Source organism: Monodelphis domestica, chromosome 1, assembly GCF_027887165.1.
Source record: "Monodelphis domestica isolate mMonDom1 chromosome 1, mMonDom1.pri, whole genome shotgun sequence".
NCBI classification, from domain to species: Eukaryota; Metazoa; Chordata; class Mammalia; order Didelphimorphia; family Didelphidae; genus Monodelphis; species Monodelphis domestica.
Genome location: NC_077227.1, coordinates 170,812,263 through 170,830,318, shown reverse-complemented (window position 1 = coordinate 170,830,318; position 18,056 = coordinate 170,812,263). Strand labels below are relative to the sequence as shown.

Here is an 18,056-nt window from a genome sequence, read left to right as displayed (position 1 = left end):
AGGGATGAGGGGTCCCTAACTAGAATGAAAATCAATCAGTTCTACCCTTTCAAGGCCTGACTAAAGCCAGGGTTTGTCTCTGCCTAAAGATAGAACTGCTTCTGCTCTTCTAAGCTATATGGTGATAGTCTCTAGGTAAGCAGGCACACAAGAGAGACCAGTCTGAAGTGGTCCCAGCTCCTCTCCAAGTAAAACCCCTTGAGAAGCTGGCTGCTGATTACTTCACACAGATCCCCCTTAAGTTAAAAGCAAGATGGGCAGGCTGCTGGGTTCACTGAGGTATTGGGAAAATGGCTAGGGAATGTCTGTTCTTCCAGAAAATCCTCTCTGGTGACTCCTGTTCCAATAGAAACCAAGAACAGACTCCTTGATTGTCCATTGGGCTTCCCCCAACTGCACCCCCCTCAGGATTCTAAAGACCTTTGGCCTTTTACAAAGTTCTTTTGCTCTCACGGCTTCCTCCTTGTGAATTCCATTCCTTCACTTGTCAAGTTTGAATGAACCATTAGGATATGTGTCAATAAATGAAAGTCAGACATGAGAGTGCAATAAGTGCACAGAGCTATTTTGTTGAAACCTACCAGGCAGCAAAGCTCACTGGCATAGAGTCTGAACTTTGACTAGTCAGGAATGAGAAGACAGATGGAAAAACAGATCCAACCTTTATCTAAGAATTATAGCTTTTCCATTCTTTCCTTAAGTCACCCATGCTTTTAAGACACCTGTTCAGTTATTCCCTAACATCTGTTTTGCTCAAGAAAAAAATATAGTCTGTCCATGAGGACGTGTAGTAATTTTGGAATATTCAAGTGCAATTTAGATAGGTGTGGAATATTCCCCAACCAGGTATTTTTTTTTTTCAGAGCTGCTTGCTAACAAGTGTGGCAGAAAGGTGTATATAGGAAGAGGAATGGGTGCAGGAAGAAAGGATACCCATATGCTAGGCCCTTCTATGGAAAAGTGCCTGTTTTGAGATAAGTAGTCTATTTTGCAAATGCCTGGGATGGCACTATCAGAATGTAGATAATGACTTGGGGATCACTTAAAACTCTTAGGCCTTAGGATCATATAAAGCTTAGCTCATGCTAGAGATAAAAAGAGAGAATTAGTTCAGAGTGTGTGTTCATGCTTCAGTTTCTTAGGTTCTTCAAATTTAGTCAAGGCTATTTTGGCTTAGGTATATTTAATATAAACACAAACTCACATCTATATCTGGTGAAAATTTTATTGTTTTCAGCCAAAATCCATTCTAAGGCTTACAGCATGCATGATCTTCAGAATAAGTTATAGCATTAGAACAAGTTTCTAAGCATGAAAATATATGACATTTCAGAGGTAATTTCATGAAAAGATCCATTTACCCAATAAATCATGTTGATTTAAGTGTATTACATAAAGTAATTTGGCTTAGAGTCTGAAGCAGCCAGGACAAAACAGGAGGTTTTGAAAGTTTAGTTGCATATCTTACCTTTTCCTATGTTAATTATGTCAAAATTCCAAGAAACTTCTGGTTTAGCTAAATATACAAGAATAAGAAATAATATGGAAAGATCCTGCATGTCAGGAACTTTGGCAAAATATAGGTTTAGAGGAGACAGGGAGAGGAGACCAATGATATCTTCCTTTTGATAATGGTAGTAGTCATGTTCTGTAAACAGATGGTTATAAAGGTTTACCTAAGTTTAAAAAAAAAAGGTAAGATTAACTATGTAGTAAAAGTTCTAATTATCCAGAAGCACCTACAGAACTTTGTATCTACATTGTTTCTAATCAGGAGTGCCTCATTTTGAAATTACTTCTTAATAATGGAATCAACTTTAGCAGATTTAAGTCCAGTCTTTAGTTCTGAAGTTGGCAACAGCACGATTTTGAAAGGTGATTCTCACATCATCAGCTGAACATTTGATTGCTTCTTCAAATTCTTCATAAGACTTTAGATCTTCCTTTTTCATTTATCATAGTGCCCTTTGTATACACCTATCTGTGCACATGACTGCCCTCACTAGACTGTAAGTTTAAGAGAAAGGATTACGTTGTGTCTATCTTTGTAAAACTAGCAACTTGCACAGCAGCTCAGTGCCTTGCATTTATGGTCCTAGTAACTATTTGTGGAACTGTTTGGATTTAATTCCATTGTAGATGCATAAAGACTAGATCTAGCTGATGGGAGTTCTAAATTCTGTCCACAGTATAGTTGACAGAAAAATAAAAAATTAAAGTGTTTTATAAATATATATAGGTATGTAATTTTTTTTTTTATGAAATGTATTTTTTAGGATGTCTTTTTTTTTTTCAATCAGTATGCTATAGGCTCATACCGCTGTGTCCCAAAGATTTTGGGCTCTGCTTTGCAAGAATTTTCAATAAGGTCTGAACAGGTAACAATTATCACTACCCTACTACCATAATATTTGTTATTGCCAGACACTTCAGTCACTTGGGATGGTGACTGATGGTGAAGAGGTAAAACTTTGCTCCTATGAGACGGAACCCTCACCGCCATCCAAACCCTGTAATACAGCCCAAAGGGGTTCCTGAGAAACATACATCCCTTTAGGACGATATCTCTCTAGAGGACATGGCTCACACTTAAGAGAAGCAAAATCATAGAATGTTAGCGCTTGGAAGAGATTTGAATCACAGTTCTGAACATGAGCAAGAGTAACTTATTCTTTCTGAGCCAGTTTCTTCATTTGCAAAACAGGGATAATTTTGTATTGCTTATTTCTCAGAACAGTTGGAAGCAAAGTATTCTGTAAAGCATAAAGCATTATACAAGTGTGAGCTATTAGATTTTGAACATTTCTTCACTCATCTTTCTCTAGAGTTTTCTAAAGCTACTCTCTTCATTCTTTAATCATATCACCTTTCAGGATCTTGCTTCATGAATAATCATTCATCTCTTACATCATCCATCTTTGCCTTCACCTTCATTCTGCCTTATACCTGTTCTATCAATAACAAATAGATTCATTTCTCCTCTCTTTTTTTTTTTAAACCCTTACTTTCCATCTTAGAATGAATACTGTGCATTGGTTCTAAGGCAGAAGAGTGGTAAGGGTAAGGGCTAGGCAATTGGGGTTAACTGCCTTGCCCAGGGTAAGTTTCTGAGGCCACATTTGAACCCAGGACCTCCCATCTCTGGGCCTAGCTCTCAATTCACTGAAGCACCCAGCTGTCCCATCTCCTCTCCTTTAAAACAAAACCATCTTTCCTAGGCTCTTTTGCCTCAAAGCTGTCCATATCTTTTGAAAAGTAGTCTACACTTGCCACTTCCAACTCAATACCCACTCATCTGTAAGTGCCTTGCACTGTGGCACCTGACCTCACCACAGCATTAAAACTGCTCTCAAAGGAACCCATTGATCCATTTACCAAACCCTTAGTCGCCTGGACCTTCCAGCAGCATTTGAAACTGGCGATTTCCCTGTCCTCATCTAGAAATTGTGACCTCTTCCAGCTTTCTTAAGATTTCACTCTCCTGATTCTATCTCTAGCCATTCCTTCTGTCTCCTAGCACTGCCTTTTTTTTTCCCCTCACACCAAACATATATTCTTGAGGTCCTTTCCAATTTTGAGGCATTTTTTTCTTCAGTTCTTTTCTCTGTATCTGTTCCTTGGTAATCTCATTCAACTCCAGGGACTAAACTGTCTTCTCTATGTACCTATCTCTTCCATCATTTCTCTCTAGGTCTTCCTGAAGTCCAAAAGCACATTTCCTAGACTTCTCAATGTCTTTACCTAAAATCATCTTAACTCCTGACCCATTTCTCCTTGATTTTCTTAATTTTTAGAATAGTACCATCATATCTTCCTTGTCACTTAGGCTTGAAAACTTTGTGACATCTTTGACTCCTCCCCCTTTGCCCCACAAATTCATTTAGCTCCTAAATCTTTTAGAGTATTTCCCCCTTCTGCATTACTATTACTCTTATTCTGCTGCAGTCATGGCAATCATATCTACTCCCACTCAGTACTTCCGTTTATCCCCCATATGCAGATAATTCCCAAATCTAGTTCCAGTTTCTCTTCAGAACTCACCCCAAACTTACAGTTTAATGTATCTCTGGCTGGAGTATACTGCTGACATCTCATTCATCATGTCTAAAACTTTATTCATTATATTTCTACTCAAACTTTCTCCTACTTCAATTTTTTGCTTCAGATATTACTTTCTTTTCAGTCATCTGGATTCAAAACTTTGGAATCATTCCTCCCTGATTCTTCCCATATCTGGTAACTGCCAAAGACTTGTTTTACTTCTACATTATGACACCTGCCCCTTCCTCTTTGTTCATTAGATTTCCCTCTCAGACCCTTATTGTATGGTTCTCTGTAATAGCCCTGATGATCTGCTTCTCCTTTCTATTCCATCTTTTACTGAACTGACAATAGCCTTGTAATTTTAGGCAAGCCACTTCTCTGGGTCAGTTTTTCATTTGTAAAATTAGACTAGGTCCTTCCAGCCCTCAAATTCTGCATCTAATGGCTAAATCTGTATTCTGCATAGTGATCTGTGATGACTTCTCCTCTGCCTAGGCTACTATCATGTTCTCCAAAGTCACTGTCCTTAGTAAGACACAATCCATTTAGAAATGAGATTCAACTTTTTGCTTAACATTTAAACACAACTCCTAATTTGTGCCTGATGCTTTTGTTTAGCTTCAAGGTTTCAAATTTTGCCAGTTTTCTTCCATGAAATCTCTTAAATTTCTTCTTAGAAACTTTGACAGGAGCTTTCAAGACTTACATGGATTAAAATAGTAAGACCATTTTGGGTGTGTGTGTGTGCATAAAACATTTTGTAAAATCTAATCAGAAGGAAAAGATTCTGGGCCATATAATCCTATTTTTTTAAATTGAGATCAAATAGAAATGGGACTAAGAAAGACCCTATTGTACTACTTGGAAATCACCTATTAAGGAACTTGAGATCTCTACTTTGATTTTGGTGGTTTTTTACTGGGAACTCCAGAGCAGAAATGAGTCACAAATAAATACTAATGCCACCAAGTTTGAACCAATGCTAATCCTTCAAAACCAATGCCAGGATATTAATTAGGACCAAACATACAAAGAAAGAAAGTAGTTTCATTTAATGAATCAAGGACCAGCCTTGGGGCCTAATGATCCAGCTTCAAGCCCTGCCTTTTTAGACTTGCAGGCAACTAGGATTTAGTGACAGATGACTTGATATTTGCTGATAAAATTGTACCAAGAAATTCCCTATGCCAATGAAGTCACAGGTCCATACCAATATACCTATATAAATATAGGAAACCCTTGGTATTTAATATGTTAGTCTTCTCAAATAATGGAGGAAAGGGAAGAGATGCAGGGAGTCTAAAGTATATGAAGATCACCTAAGAGTATCCTCCTACTTCTGTGACAGTCAGAAGCTAGCAGTTGGTACATATATATTCTTAACATTCTTGCTTTTCAAAAGTGGTGGTAGAACTTTGTTGTGCCTTGCAAAAAATTAGCACTAGTTTTATTAGCATTAGTTTTATTTAAGCAATTTGAGAGGCTGGAATGAAGACTAGAGAGCCTTGCTTGCCAGAGATGATTTAAGCTGAAATCAAAATTAGCTGAGGTTTACTGCTTTCTAAGTGAATCCCGACATCCCAACTCTGCCAAAAACAAGTGATTTTCAGTGGCATATCAGTTGCTACCAGGACAAAATTACAAAGACTGGCAGAGTTCTTCCCAGCTTTCATTCCTTGTCTCCTTAGCACACATATCCAGAATCCTCATGCTGTCATTACATTTAATAGCCAATTCCAACTCCTTTTTTATTCAACCTTGTTGCAAGCTTTTCAAATTCTCTCCTCCACACATCTGTTTCATGGAAGAGAATCTTAATAAAGGTTCTTAACCTAGAATCTATGGATCAAATTTTAGTTTGGGGGGGGGGGTCCCTGTGAAAATGGATGATAAAAAAATTACACTTTTAATAGTTTTCTAATTCTATGCATTTTATTTTATACAATTAAAAACATTGAGAAAGAATCCATAAGCTTCACCAGACTGCCAGATGGATCCATGACACAAAAAAGGTTAAAAATCCCTGTACAAGGTCAGTGTGTGACCTATAGATTGAACTATATTTGTATCCCCAATACATCTGTAATTATTTGTATAGGTATTATTTGTGTAAGAATTGAAGTGGAGGATCTTATGATACAGACCTGTCTTACCTTCCACTTGCACTTCTCCCAGCTGATCAGCTAGGATGTAAAATGCATCTAGTAGCATGTCCCCTCTCTTTCTCCTACTTCCTTTGCAAATGTTCCTGCAAAGTCATCTAGATTGTTATCTTATACTTTATTGGATTAGATAATGCTATGCAGGAATACAGTTGACTTTCCACTTCTGAAAATAACTTGTTCATGATGTATGTATTACAGCTTAGAATTATAGTACTGGCATATAATTAATTCTACAATTTAAGGTTTATTAGATAAGTACCAGAGATATTTATTTCCCTCTCCTTTTAAATATTCAAAATTTCAACTTTGTAAGAAGAACCCTTGTACTACTAATCTCAATGCACAAGATAAGCCTAGTTTGATGGCTAAAATTAGGGAATCCTTTAATATCCCTTAAAGACATGTCCTTTCTAAGAACCTTGCCTGGAAAATGAGATACGAGGGTAAACTACTTGAAGGCAAAGCCTATATCTTACTTTATCTTTGTACACAGCACCTAGTACAGTGTTTTGATCATCATAGTATTTATAAAATGTTTATTGAATTAGAACTAAGAATTTTATTTCGGGGGTGGGGGGGACTTCTTTGTGATCCCATTTGGGAGTGGTTTGCCATTTCCTTCTTCAGCTCATTTTCTAGAAAAAGGGGTGAACAGAATTAAGTGATTTGCCCAGGATCACACAACTAGTAAGTATCTACGGCTAGATTTGAACTTAGACCTTCCTGACTCAAGGCCGGGCACTCTATCCACTGTACCACCTAGCTGTCCCTTCATCTGGGGTACACTGAGGTATTAATTTTATTACAAATTTCTGACTTTAAATCCAAGTGGAAACCACCACCACCTCCATCACCACCACCAAATCTGGCTATTAATAATATTAGTAATTTAGAGATCATTACATAAGCATCTCAAAACTTGGATTTCATTTCCTCTGACAGAATTAAAACTAATGGTTGCCACTGCTATGGAGCAAAGTCTTTCCTTTTCTATTTGAGAGGAACCTTGTAAACTAAGCGCTAAAATATGGTTCATTTTAATATAAGGAAGAGCTTCTTAACAATTCAAGCCATCAGAATTGGAAATGGACTGTTTTGTGAGGCACTGGATATCCATCACTAAAGGCTGGATGACTGTGTCAAAAGACAGAATAGAGGCAATCTGTAGTTTTGCTATGGAAAAATGGCTGTTTTACAGTCTCCTGCCTGGAATAGCATTGGGACTTCATGCCAGAATCTGTAGTGGACCTCCTTTACCTATTGAATAGAGAATCTGGATATAGTATGCATCCCAGACACAAATTGTAGAGATCATTGATCTTTATTGAACATCGATAAAGTTTTCAGTGCCCACAAGGGACATATTCAGTAGTTACAATACTCATAGGAGACTGGACTAGAATTTCTAAGGACCTTTTCCCACCCCTTCTGAGCCTATGGGATACAATAATGTTCACACACACAAATATACACAGAGATAGGTAAACAACTGCATAGCTTGATGCAGAAGTGAAAAAATGGGTAAATGAAGAGGTAGGTTAGAGCTAAATGGTAACAGATGGATAAAGTATTAGGAAATGATAAAAGACATAATCAAGAATCCTAGAAAATCTTTAGAAAATATTCAACCATGAAACCCTCAGTAAATTAGCATTATTATTGTCACAATATAAAAAAAAAAAACCTTAAATATTGCCAAGTAATTTGGACTCATTTTGTATATCTTTATAGGACACTCTTTAAACCACTTGAAAACCTGGAAGAAACCAGCACTAAGTTTCCTGTTTTTATCAAATGTGACTCTAGCACTCTACACTGGTTTGATTCATCAACGTGGTTCTCTTGATGTTATGACTCATATTCAAGGACTCTGTGACAATAATTCTTCAGCCTCCATCTTTGTAATGATGCCTTGCCACTCTACTCCTCATTACAGGTAACTAAATTCGTTCAGTAATGGCACTATTTTAAAATGTTTTCTTTTTTTTTTTAATCCCTAGATACAAATTAACAGATAATCAGATGATTTTTTTTAAAAATCTACTTAAAACATTTCTTCAAATGTATTAGTACTGACCACTAAGATGAATAAGACATTTCTAATTAAATTTAATAACATTTAAGATCTTAAATTTAAAACTGTTTTAAATTTTTTTCCTAAAATTTAATATAATTTAATCAAAGATAATAAACAGCTCTACAATGGGATGTGAAATATGAAATACCAACCTAAAGTAGTTCATCCATTCAAGAAGTTTTAAAATAGGTCCACATAGCTTTGTACCTGTTCCTAAGAGGGTAAGACAGTTACAAGTTACTGGTGAGAAGTTATTTTTCCTTGTAGCTAGATTTCCTGTTAAGAAGGTATTTTCCAATTAGATGTACTGGAGTATGGATATTTTGAAGTATGAGAAGTTAACCACGTAAGGTATACTGATGCGATCCACCTGACCTACCAGAACTCATCATTCAGTAACCCAAATTTAGAGCAGTATAGTGGTCAGTGTCTGTGGTTTTGGTGTCTCTGTTTCCACAGAAAGTGAAGGATAATAGCATCCCTGAAATTCAAGCTAGACAAACTGGTTAACTTAACTCCCATTCCTTGCAGTCTTAAGGACCCCTTGGAGTATACCTTAGATCTCATCTTTTAAAAAAATGCCTCCCTTCAAAATTCTCAGTTTGCAATCTCTTGTTCCTTCTATCTCTCCAAAACGACCTCAGTTCTCTATAGAGCCTGCCCTTTGTCCTCATGTTGACTTTCATTTCTTTGGTTTCTCTTTTCCCAGTTCATCAGCCCTATTCTGATTTTTCTTCTTTCCACTTCAAATTTCTGTCCATGATTCAACCATTTCAACAGGGTCATGTTTTTCATGTTCAAAAAGTTTGCTCCCTTGTCAAAACTTCCATCTTTCTATTTCTACTGTGTTAATCTTAACATTGGGCCACTATTAAGCACAAATAATAATTATTATCAGTAAGATTTATGTATTTAAATTTCCAAAGTACTATCTATACATTTACTACCTCATATGATCCTCACAACAACCTTGAGTACTATTATCATCCCCACAGGCTAAATGATTTGGTGTCTGGCTCCACTAAACTTAATGCAGTCTAAGCCCACTTGGTCATTATTGTTGGACAGCAATCCCAAAGCATCTTTTAATTTCTCCATGTTATATATTTCTCACAACAGTAATTTCAAACCTTCTCGACCTACCTCCTCTACCACCACTACCCCAGTTCTCAACAGACAAGACCATTCATGATGAGTCCTCCCCATAATACCTCAAAATTTCTCATTTCATTCTCTTTTCTCCTTAGGTTGAAAACGAAGTGACTTCTTGTCAAGACCTCTCTACTGGTGCCCCTTCCCTCTCTCATCTTCAGTCTCTCTCTCTACAGGGTCCTTCCTGACATACTTGCTCAGGTTTCCTTTTAACCAGAAGAAAAAAACTTCTCCTTGACTTTGCCTTTGAACTACATTTCTCTCACCATAAAAGTTTAAGGAGCAAATCCTGCCTCCATTTATGTCCCCACCACTCTATAGAAACTGTTTGCTTTGCTTACAGCTCTATTGATGACTTTCTTAATTGCCAACTCTGTTCTTTACCCAGTCTAATTCCTTCTTAGCCTGCTTTTGTCCTTTCTTAATCTTTTGGTCTTCTCTAATTCAACCTCTTCCCCCCACCTTCTAGATATGGGCATCCTCCAAGGCTTTGTCTTAGCTCTCTTAGCGATCTAATTCTCTCCCACAGCTTCAAGAGTAATCTGTAGTAAAATTATTTATTCCCAGTTCCTTATATACAACAGTAGTTGCTTTGCAAATGCTAGATGAATTGTTGCCCAATTATAGGAGAGATGAGCGTATTTTCTTAAATTATAAGTTAATAGGAGTAGTGATTTAGTATTACAGAACTTTACAAGCAATGTTTAAAAAATTTCATGGCTTGCGAAATAATAGTATAATTTTAGTTCTGCATTATATCACTAGTTATGGCATCTTAACTCAATGAGAAACTGAGATTTAGTTTTTACTTTGTTTTTTTCGTTTAAGAAATGCAGACTGGTTAAATCCACTTTAAATTGCATGATTGAGAGAATTTTCTTATATGCTCAAGAATTCACAGTTGTTCTGCTATCAAATTTGTATTAAATACAACCTAACATTTGCTTGAAATGGGAAAATGGGGGTGGGGGTTAAAAAACCCTTGTCATTTGAAACCACTAACTTAGGCTTACATTAACAAATAAAACTATCTACTAAAGACTCATTCTGGGCTTTCACCCCGGACCTTAAACAGAGCCGCAATTTGATCAGCCATGTGTGCTAAGAAGCAAGCTTAGTTTGGGGGCAATTTCAATATTTTCCACATTTTTCAACATTTTAAAAATTGTAATTTTTTCCCCCTCAGCCATGTACACTGTCCACTTCCAATAAGATTTCTTCAGTGTCCCCCAGACTTGAATGGAAATGAGAATTATCTTGATGAAGCAGATAAATTTTACTTCAGTCCATTAAGCTGGCTAAATCAAGAGTTTTCCAGTGATATATTGTTGCCCACCCACCTAGTCATCTTCAGCGTTTTAGAAGAGGTGAGTAAAGATGAGAGAACTTTGGGAAACTGCCATGGTATGTTCACTTCAAATTCCTCCTCATACAGATGGTATTTAATGGTACTGTCATACCTTAGCCAAGTCACTTTAACTTGGCTTAATCCAAATCCTCTGGTTTCATTTTTAATCAAGTAAACTGATTAAATAAATTGGTTGTCATAATTTAGAAGTTGTTGAAAAAAAATGTACTTAATGTACAATGTCCTTAAGCAACTAAAATAAGTTTCTTTAAAAATCTTCAGTTGAAATGTGATTTTTCCTTAAAACTACCTATTTTACATTTATAGGAAATAAAGACCTTTCTAATCACAAATGGTTACAAGAGAATTGCTGTTATCTTCCACACTCACTTGCCTGAAGGCCGAATTGGAAGCCATATATATCTTTATGAAAGGAAGTAAAAATTAAGTCATCTAAAGATGAGATTTCAAACTGCATTATGTCTTTCTTGGAGAAACTGTATTTACTTGTGAAGACATCAAAACTTCTGGATTTTTTTTCAAAATGGACACGTTTTATGGAATAGCGAATAACAACTTCTATAAACCACTTACCAAGTGACAGACATTTTCTTAGAACAATAGTAAAATCACATACTTAACAATGCTACATTGTCAATAAAGACCTTTTTCCCCATGGTGTAGTTTTATTTTTCCTTCCACAATATTCAGATGTGCAAGAAATTTCACCAATGAACAAGTCAAGCAAGCTCATTAAGGAGTCATCAAATTCTTCACAAGTCAGTGGGCTCTTGAACCCAAAGAAAAGACAAAAAAGAAAGTTTATAAAACATTAACAGAGATGAAATTCCATCACAATATATTTTTTCCAAGGCAGCTCAACACCAAAGTTAACAAATATCAGTGTTAATTTTACTTTGTCATATATGACAAGAGCTTGTCTCACCTTAAAAATGAAAAAAAAAAAAAACCATTTCATGCACAAAACCTATTGCATGCCTGGCTTCCCTAGCAGTAAAACTACAACCAAACTTATTTCCATTGCCAAAAAGAATTCAGCAGAGCTAAACTACAAAGAAAATGCAAGTTAGTAAGCTTTGACGGATGCTTTTGAATAACAGTGTAAAATTCACCAAACTGATATTTAGAGATGAAAGACATTGACTTCTTAGTAACTTCAGTTTCTTAGTTTTCAATACTGAACAGAGTAGAGAACATCCACAATTCCCTTAAAGTTATCTAATTTACTTAATCATGTTCAATATTTTGGGTCAAAAGGTAACTGCCCCAATTCTATTTCAAGATTTGCCGTGTGTCTTCCATTACTTCGACCATGTTTATGCCATTTACCTTCCCTCTTATAATGCTGTGGCTGAGGGTACTTCTGCTCTTGTTTTCGATGCCTGGAGTTTTCAATATTAACCATACGATGCTTTTTATCAGGGCGACTGAAAGCAGTAAACACATTTTTTTCTATGTTAGAAAAAAATTCCTTTAAAATTAGGGAAAGAAAATAAAGATTTTTTTTCCAATAAATTTTAAACAACTCTGAAAAAAAAGATAATTTAAAGTCAATTAGTGGCTTAAGAATTTTCTCCTAAAAGTTTTTTTAACTTAAAAAAAAAAACTACCCCCCAAAAAAGTTTCTTTATGAATGTTTTTCTAATACCATTATTTAACTCCTGTCCCTTCCCTACCTAAGATCATCAAAATCTCTACAGCATGAACTTTGCATATATGAACAATTAATAAACAGAAAATCCATCCAATTCTTTTTTGTCTTCTTGGGTTAAATAATGTCATGAAAAAAAAAAGGAGAAAATCTTAAAAGTCTTCAACAAATGACAGTTGGTCCAGAAAAAGAGATAAGAAACGTAGCTCCCTCTTAAAGAGGCAAGGAATCATAGGAGCAAGACATTGCATCTATAGACAAATTAGAGGTCAATGTCTAAATTTTGTCCAAATGTTTCTTCCTCCCCACTTTATATTTTGTTACAAGGAGCTATCTCACTGGGTAGCAAGGGGAAAGGATTTATTGAAATGTTAAAGTGATGTAAAAAAAAAATAAAAACGGGGGCAGCTAGGTGGCTCAGTAGATTTAGAGACAGGAGGTCCTAGATTCAAATATGGCCATAGACATTTCCTAGCTGTATGACCCTTGGCAAGTCACTTAACCCCCATTGCCTATCCTTTACTACTCTTCTGCCTTAGAACCAATACACAGTATTGATTCTAAGATGTAAGGTAAGGGTTATATTTTTAAAAAATCAAACTAGTTTTTTAAAACACTAACATCTAAGAAGGATACATTAAAAGTCAGTAAAACCTTACTAATTCTTTTTTTTTTTTAATGCAATTTTATTAACAAGAAGAATATTTTGTGCCTGGATTACTCCCACAGTAGCCTAAAAACTCCTCTATCTGCTTTGAGCCTCTACCCACTGTGATCTATCCTTCACAACAGTTAGATTAATCTTTTCACAAAACAACCCTCTCAACATGTTTCTGCTTTAAGAATCTGTTCCTTAATGGACAAAGATCCAAATGTCCAAGGCTGTCATTTGCCAGTGTTCCCCACTGACTGATACCTAACCCATCTTTTTTCCCACTACCCCCATCACAAACCTTCATCTAACAGTCAAGTTAACCCACCTTCATGAACCACATTCACTCACTATTTTTATCTTGCTCCCCTATCCCCAAATTTGTCTTTTCTCTCATACTCATTAATTCCTACTTATCTTTAAATTCAAGTTCTTCCTCGGTAAAGCCTTTCTTAAAATCTGATCCACACCAACTTCTCCCTTATCTGAGTATTTCTATAGTACATATACTAAAAATCTGATTAAAAAAATTTTTAACTGTGTATACATTTGTCAAATTTATTCTATTAGATTAAAAGCTGGATGACACAGTGGATAGAGCACTGGGCCTGGAGTCAGCAAGATCTGGCCTCAAGATACTTAATAGGAATATAACTGAACCCTTTGTCTGCCTCAGTTTCTTCTACTATAAAATGAAGATAATAGCACTTACTTTCAATCCAACTGCATTAAGAGCTAGATGGTGCAGCAGATAGATTACTGGGCTCAGAGTCAAATCCAGCCTCACACACTTAATTGTGTGAGTCACTTAACCCCTGTCTCAGTTTCCTCAACTGTAAAATGGGGATAACAAATAGCACCTGCTTTCGCAAGGCTGTTATGAGGATCAAGTGAGATAATAATTATAAAGAGCTTACTTTATTTTAGCACACAGCACAGTGTCTGGCACATTGTTTTCTTCCCCTTAAAAGCTTTATGATATGTTATATGTTTTTATGTAACCTAAGGTGTTAGGCATAGTTTATAACTATTTGCTGTTAATATAATGACTAGAAGAAGGCAAAGTATGCTTTTAAAGTATTCAAAGCAGCTTTAAAAGTTTAAGCTCTCCATTAAAAATTCACTGAAAACTCCTTTACATCATTAACATAACTAATCCTGAGTTGGGGGATAGTGACATGACCAGCCTACTGTATTTATTTATACACAAGTCTCAATGCTTTATTTTATGTGTATAACCTTTAACAGTAGTCACTGAACTGAAAATGATTAGAAACATGAAAATTGAGAGTAGTAATTTTGTTGGAATAGCAGGCATGCCTTGAAATTCATTTTAAATATTAGTGGGAAGATAACTAAAACATGAATACCCTCAATCAATTACAAAGTCAAATAAAAAATATTAGGCTACTTAGGGAAAATTATTACCAAAAAGAAGCTATACTGCATGAAATACACATAGGGCAAAAAAAAATCTCATTAAACACTTATAAATATACAACAATGGAAACAGGATACTGCTGAAAATCAGTCTGACAGCTTCTTTTGGATTGAGAAATTTGAACATCTATAACCTCTTATTCAGCTGTCATTCTAATATATGCATCAAAAATCAAGGGTTTTCAGTAAAGAATGTATTTTTTCATCAGTGAAAAAGAAAAACAGAAAGATGTTGCTATGTTGACAAAAGACATGGGAGGCATTATAGTGTATATATACTGTGACTAAAAAACCAGGGGCAGATTTCCATAAACTATATTTTAAAATTCACATTTTTATAGTCAAAACACCACTTATAAATAAATAAAAATTTCTGGATGGCTTTAAGACTAAGAAATATGCTAATAAGATTTCATTTATATTTTAAGGGAGAAAAAAAAATTTTAGGATTCTACATTTCTGAAAAAAAAATTTAAGACAATTTTTTGTGTCCATAATTCAACCTGGAGATACCTAGAAAATTTTCCTATCTAGTAGAGAAAAATAGTTGCTAGTTTCAATTTTTCAGTAATATTTTAAAAAAAAAATTTTTCCCTATAATCTGTAGCTATCCAGAATATTTAAAAACTATTCCAATCACACCGTACTATAGAAACCAACCTGGGTCCATACTGAGGGGAAAATGTGTCACCAAAGAAATGTCTATATATATAGTCATCCAAATCCTCAAACACTCCATGATTATCTACTTGATATTCCTTCATGTCTTCAAGATAATCTTTAACATCATTAACAAAGTCAGTGAACAACATCTGATCATGAATAAAGACACTGTTATGGAAAAACTTATTGATGAATTGCTGAAGTTCTCCCCAATGATGGAAGTCATTTACTTCTTCCTGCACATATCTTTGCATTAATTGATTAAATTCATCTATTCTTACGGGGTCTAATACTCTGTTGAAAAGGCTAACAGATTCCTGATGAGCACATTCAAAAACACCAGAACAGCCTTTTGTTAGTCGGTGAGAACTTTTCACACAGTCTTTGTCAGTTGAGCATTTCTGGGAGTTTGTGTTTTTACCAAATGTTTCAAACTGAACTGGTTGCTTTTCCTCATGACCACATTCAATAAAATCAGAAGGGTTTTTTAAAAAGTGGTAATTTCTTACTGAGTCTTGAATCGTGCTGCATTTCTGTGAATTTGTGTTCTCAAATGTTTCAAACTGAACTGACTTTTGTTTTCTTCCTGATCTTGCCATGCTGGGACTTTTATGATGTGTATTTTTAGAAGGTGGTCTAGGTTGGGGATGCAAATATTCACGATAAACAGTTTTTGCTTTTTTAGTTGCTTCATCTCTTTTATCTCCAAATTTTTTATTCCCCTTTTCATCAAAGACAGTCTTGGTGGTATCTTTGAAATGGCTGAAGGTAGACTTAACAGAATCTGAAAATTTTTTCAAGTTTTCCTTAACAGCTTCTTTAGCCTGTTTAATTTTTTCTTTATGGTGCCTTACAAATTCTTTTGTTGAATTCTTCATGGCATCAAAAGTTTCCTTAACTGAACCAAACAAGGTATCTTTAGACTTCCTAGCCTTATTAGTTCCCTTGCTACCTTTATTTTTTTCATTGTTTTCTTGTCTTCCACTTTGATCTTTTGCTTCAACATATAATCTTTCCCACAAATCAGATCGTTGTTGTTCAAAGTTTAGCTTCCATTCCAGTTCTGTTAGTCTTGCTCGTAAAGTTTCTATTTCCTTATTTTCAGTCAGTATATTGGGAGAGTCTATATCACCAGATGACTGCTTACTGCTTAAAAGATCCAGTTCCTCCCTTAAGGCAATGGTTGTTTGTCGTTCTTTTTCTAGTTCTTTCCTTAGCATCTGTGCTTCTGCCAAGAGGGTCTCCTTCTGACTGAGAAAGCTATGAGATTTTTGCTTTTCTTCTTCTAAATGCTGTTTAAGTTTTTGATTTTCAGAAACTATCGATTCAGTACTTGTTTCTTTATCTTCCAAATTTCGAATCTGTTCTCTTAATTTCCTTAACTCTTCCTGTAAGGAGGACAACGCTTTTTCTTCCTTCTCCAGAGACATTCTTAAATGATGGTTTTCTGTAGCTAGGGTTTTTTTCTGCGTTTCAAAGGCTATCTTCTCCACCTCCGTAAGCCTCAAACATGTTGCAAGATTTTCTCTCAGTGACTAGTATTTTTAAAAAGAAAAAAAAAAGTCTTTAAAGAGAGACTTCAATACTGTTTAATGATAATATAAAAATTTCATAACCATTATTATCTATGTATGCACAAACATTTAATATATGAGAAAATATTTTCTATTTGCCACACAATAAAAAGCATAAAATTTTAAGACAAATTGAGACATCTAATGAATAATTTTTTTAGTGACTACTATCAACAAGTAATTTATTGATTTATTATTAAAGAAGGTGTTCCAAAACTAGCATAAGTACCTACCTAAACAAAATCTCAGGGCAAGGTATATTTCAACTCCTAATTTTTTAATGTATTATATTAAAACAAAAACCTTATAATTAATAATTGTCATCACTTGATTATAATTTTGTGGTTGGGGAGCAGTGCAGATGGGGGAAAAAAAAAGGTAGGTCAAATGCCCAGAATGAGCCCTGCTTATTTGTTGTTGTAACATGTAAACTAACTGTATGTTAACAAAGTCTGTTTCACACACTTTTTTTGCTTGCTGTCACCTCTGCTAGATCTGGTCTACCACTACCAGCTTCCTGTAACATTGAATGATAAAAGGAAGAAATTCCCAAATGCTGACAGAGCAGCACTGGCACAGCATAACATTTTATCTGCCTAATTAGCAACTATTGCTAAGTCTAGAAGCAAAATTCTTGCTGACAGTTAACTCCCCTTTGAGAGTATTCCTGCTTGAGGAAAACATCAACAAGTTGGACACATATCCAAGAAAAGCCTCCCAAGGATGGCAGATGCTATGGACAGACATCTAACATCTGTTGTGAGAACTTGGAAGAACCAAGCCCTTATCTTGGTGCACAAGAAGGCCTAACTGAAGGAGAACTTGAGGAGACAGTTATACATATAACCTGCAGGACTTTCAAAGTCTGTATCTAAAGAACTACTAAATAGAAGTCAAATGGGATAAAAACTATCAATAAAAGACTAGAAAATTTCCTTTAGACAAAGTACACTTTGATGAAGACTTGGATTCATAAACTTGAGGAAATGCAGCAGTATTCTTATCTACATATCTAATTTACCCAGCTATTATGTCCACAGAACTTCAGAAATACCTTCAAAGATCTCCCTACCTAATTCATTCTATATGAACGAAGTTAGTATGGGATAATCTTTATGCCTGAAATGCTCTCCCCTTTTCTCCAGTGCCTCTCTGAAACCCTTTAGTACCTTCAAGGTCCTCTATAGGCACAGCCTTAAGGAATCTAGGGCTTTTCTACTATAAAGAAGCATTATAAGTAAGATTTAGGGAGGCAATTTAGTTATATCA

The 18,056-nt window shown here is 35.3% G+C and overlaps 2 protein-coding genes across 14 annotated transcripts in view; one reads left to right on the top strand and one right to left on the bottom strand.

The window, feature by feature from the left end:
- PIGB (phosphatidylinositol glycan anchor biosynthesis class B) overlaps positions 1 to 11,462 on the top strand; it is a 30,541-nt gene extending 19,079 nt beyond the window's left edge. The window contains exons 9-11 of the mRNA XM_056815662.1: positions 7,941 to 8,145; positions 10,625 to 10,805; positions 11,114 to 11,462. Coding sequence (XP_056671640.1) covers positions 7,941 to 8,145; positions 10,625 to 10,805; positions 11,114 to 11,227 — 500 coding nt within the window. The 3' untranslated portion in view covers positions 11,228 to 11,462. The remainder of the gene's footprint in view (positions 1 to 7,940; positions 8,146 to 10,624; positions 10,806 to 11,113) is intronic.
- Positions 1,208 to 18,056, bottom strand: part of CCPG1 (cell cycle progression 1) — a 79,687-nt gene continuing 62,838 nt past the window's right edge. For 8 of the 13 annotated variants that reach the window (XM_056809867.1, XM_056809872.1, XM_056809853.1 and 5 more), the window contains 2 exons: positions 15,211 to 16,748; positions 1,208 to 12,234 (listed from right to left, as the gene is read on the bottom strand). In XM_056809867.1, the coding sequence (XP_056665845.1) occupies positions 12,045 to 12,234; positions 15,211 to 16,748 (1,728 nt within the window). In that variant the 3' untranslated portion in view covers positions 1,208 to 12,044. Of the gene's footprint in view, positions 16,749 to 18,056 lie in introns of all 13 variants that reach the window. The other 5 variants (XM_056809887.1, XM_056809861.1, XM_056809893.1 and 2 more) reach the window with 3 other exon arrangements.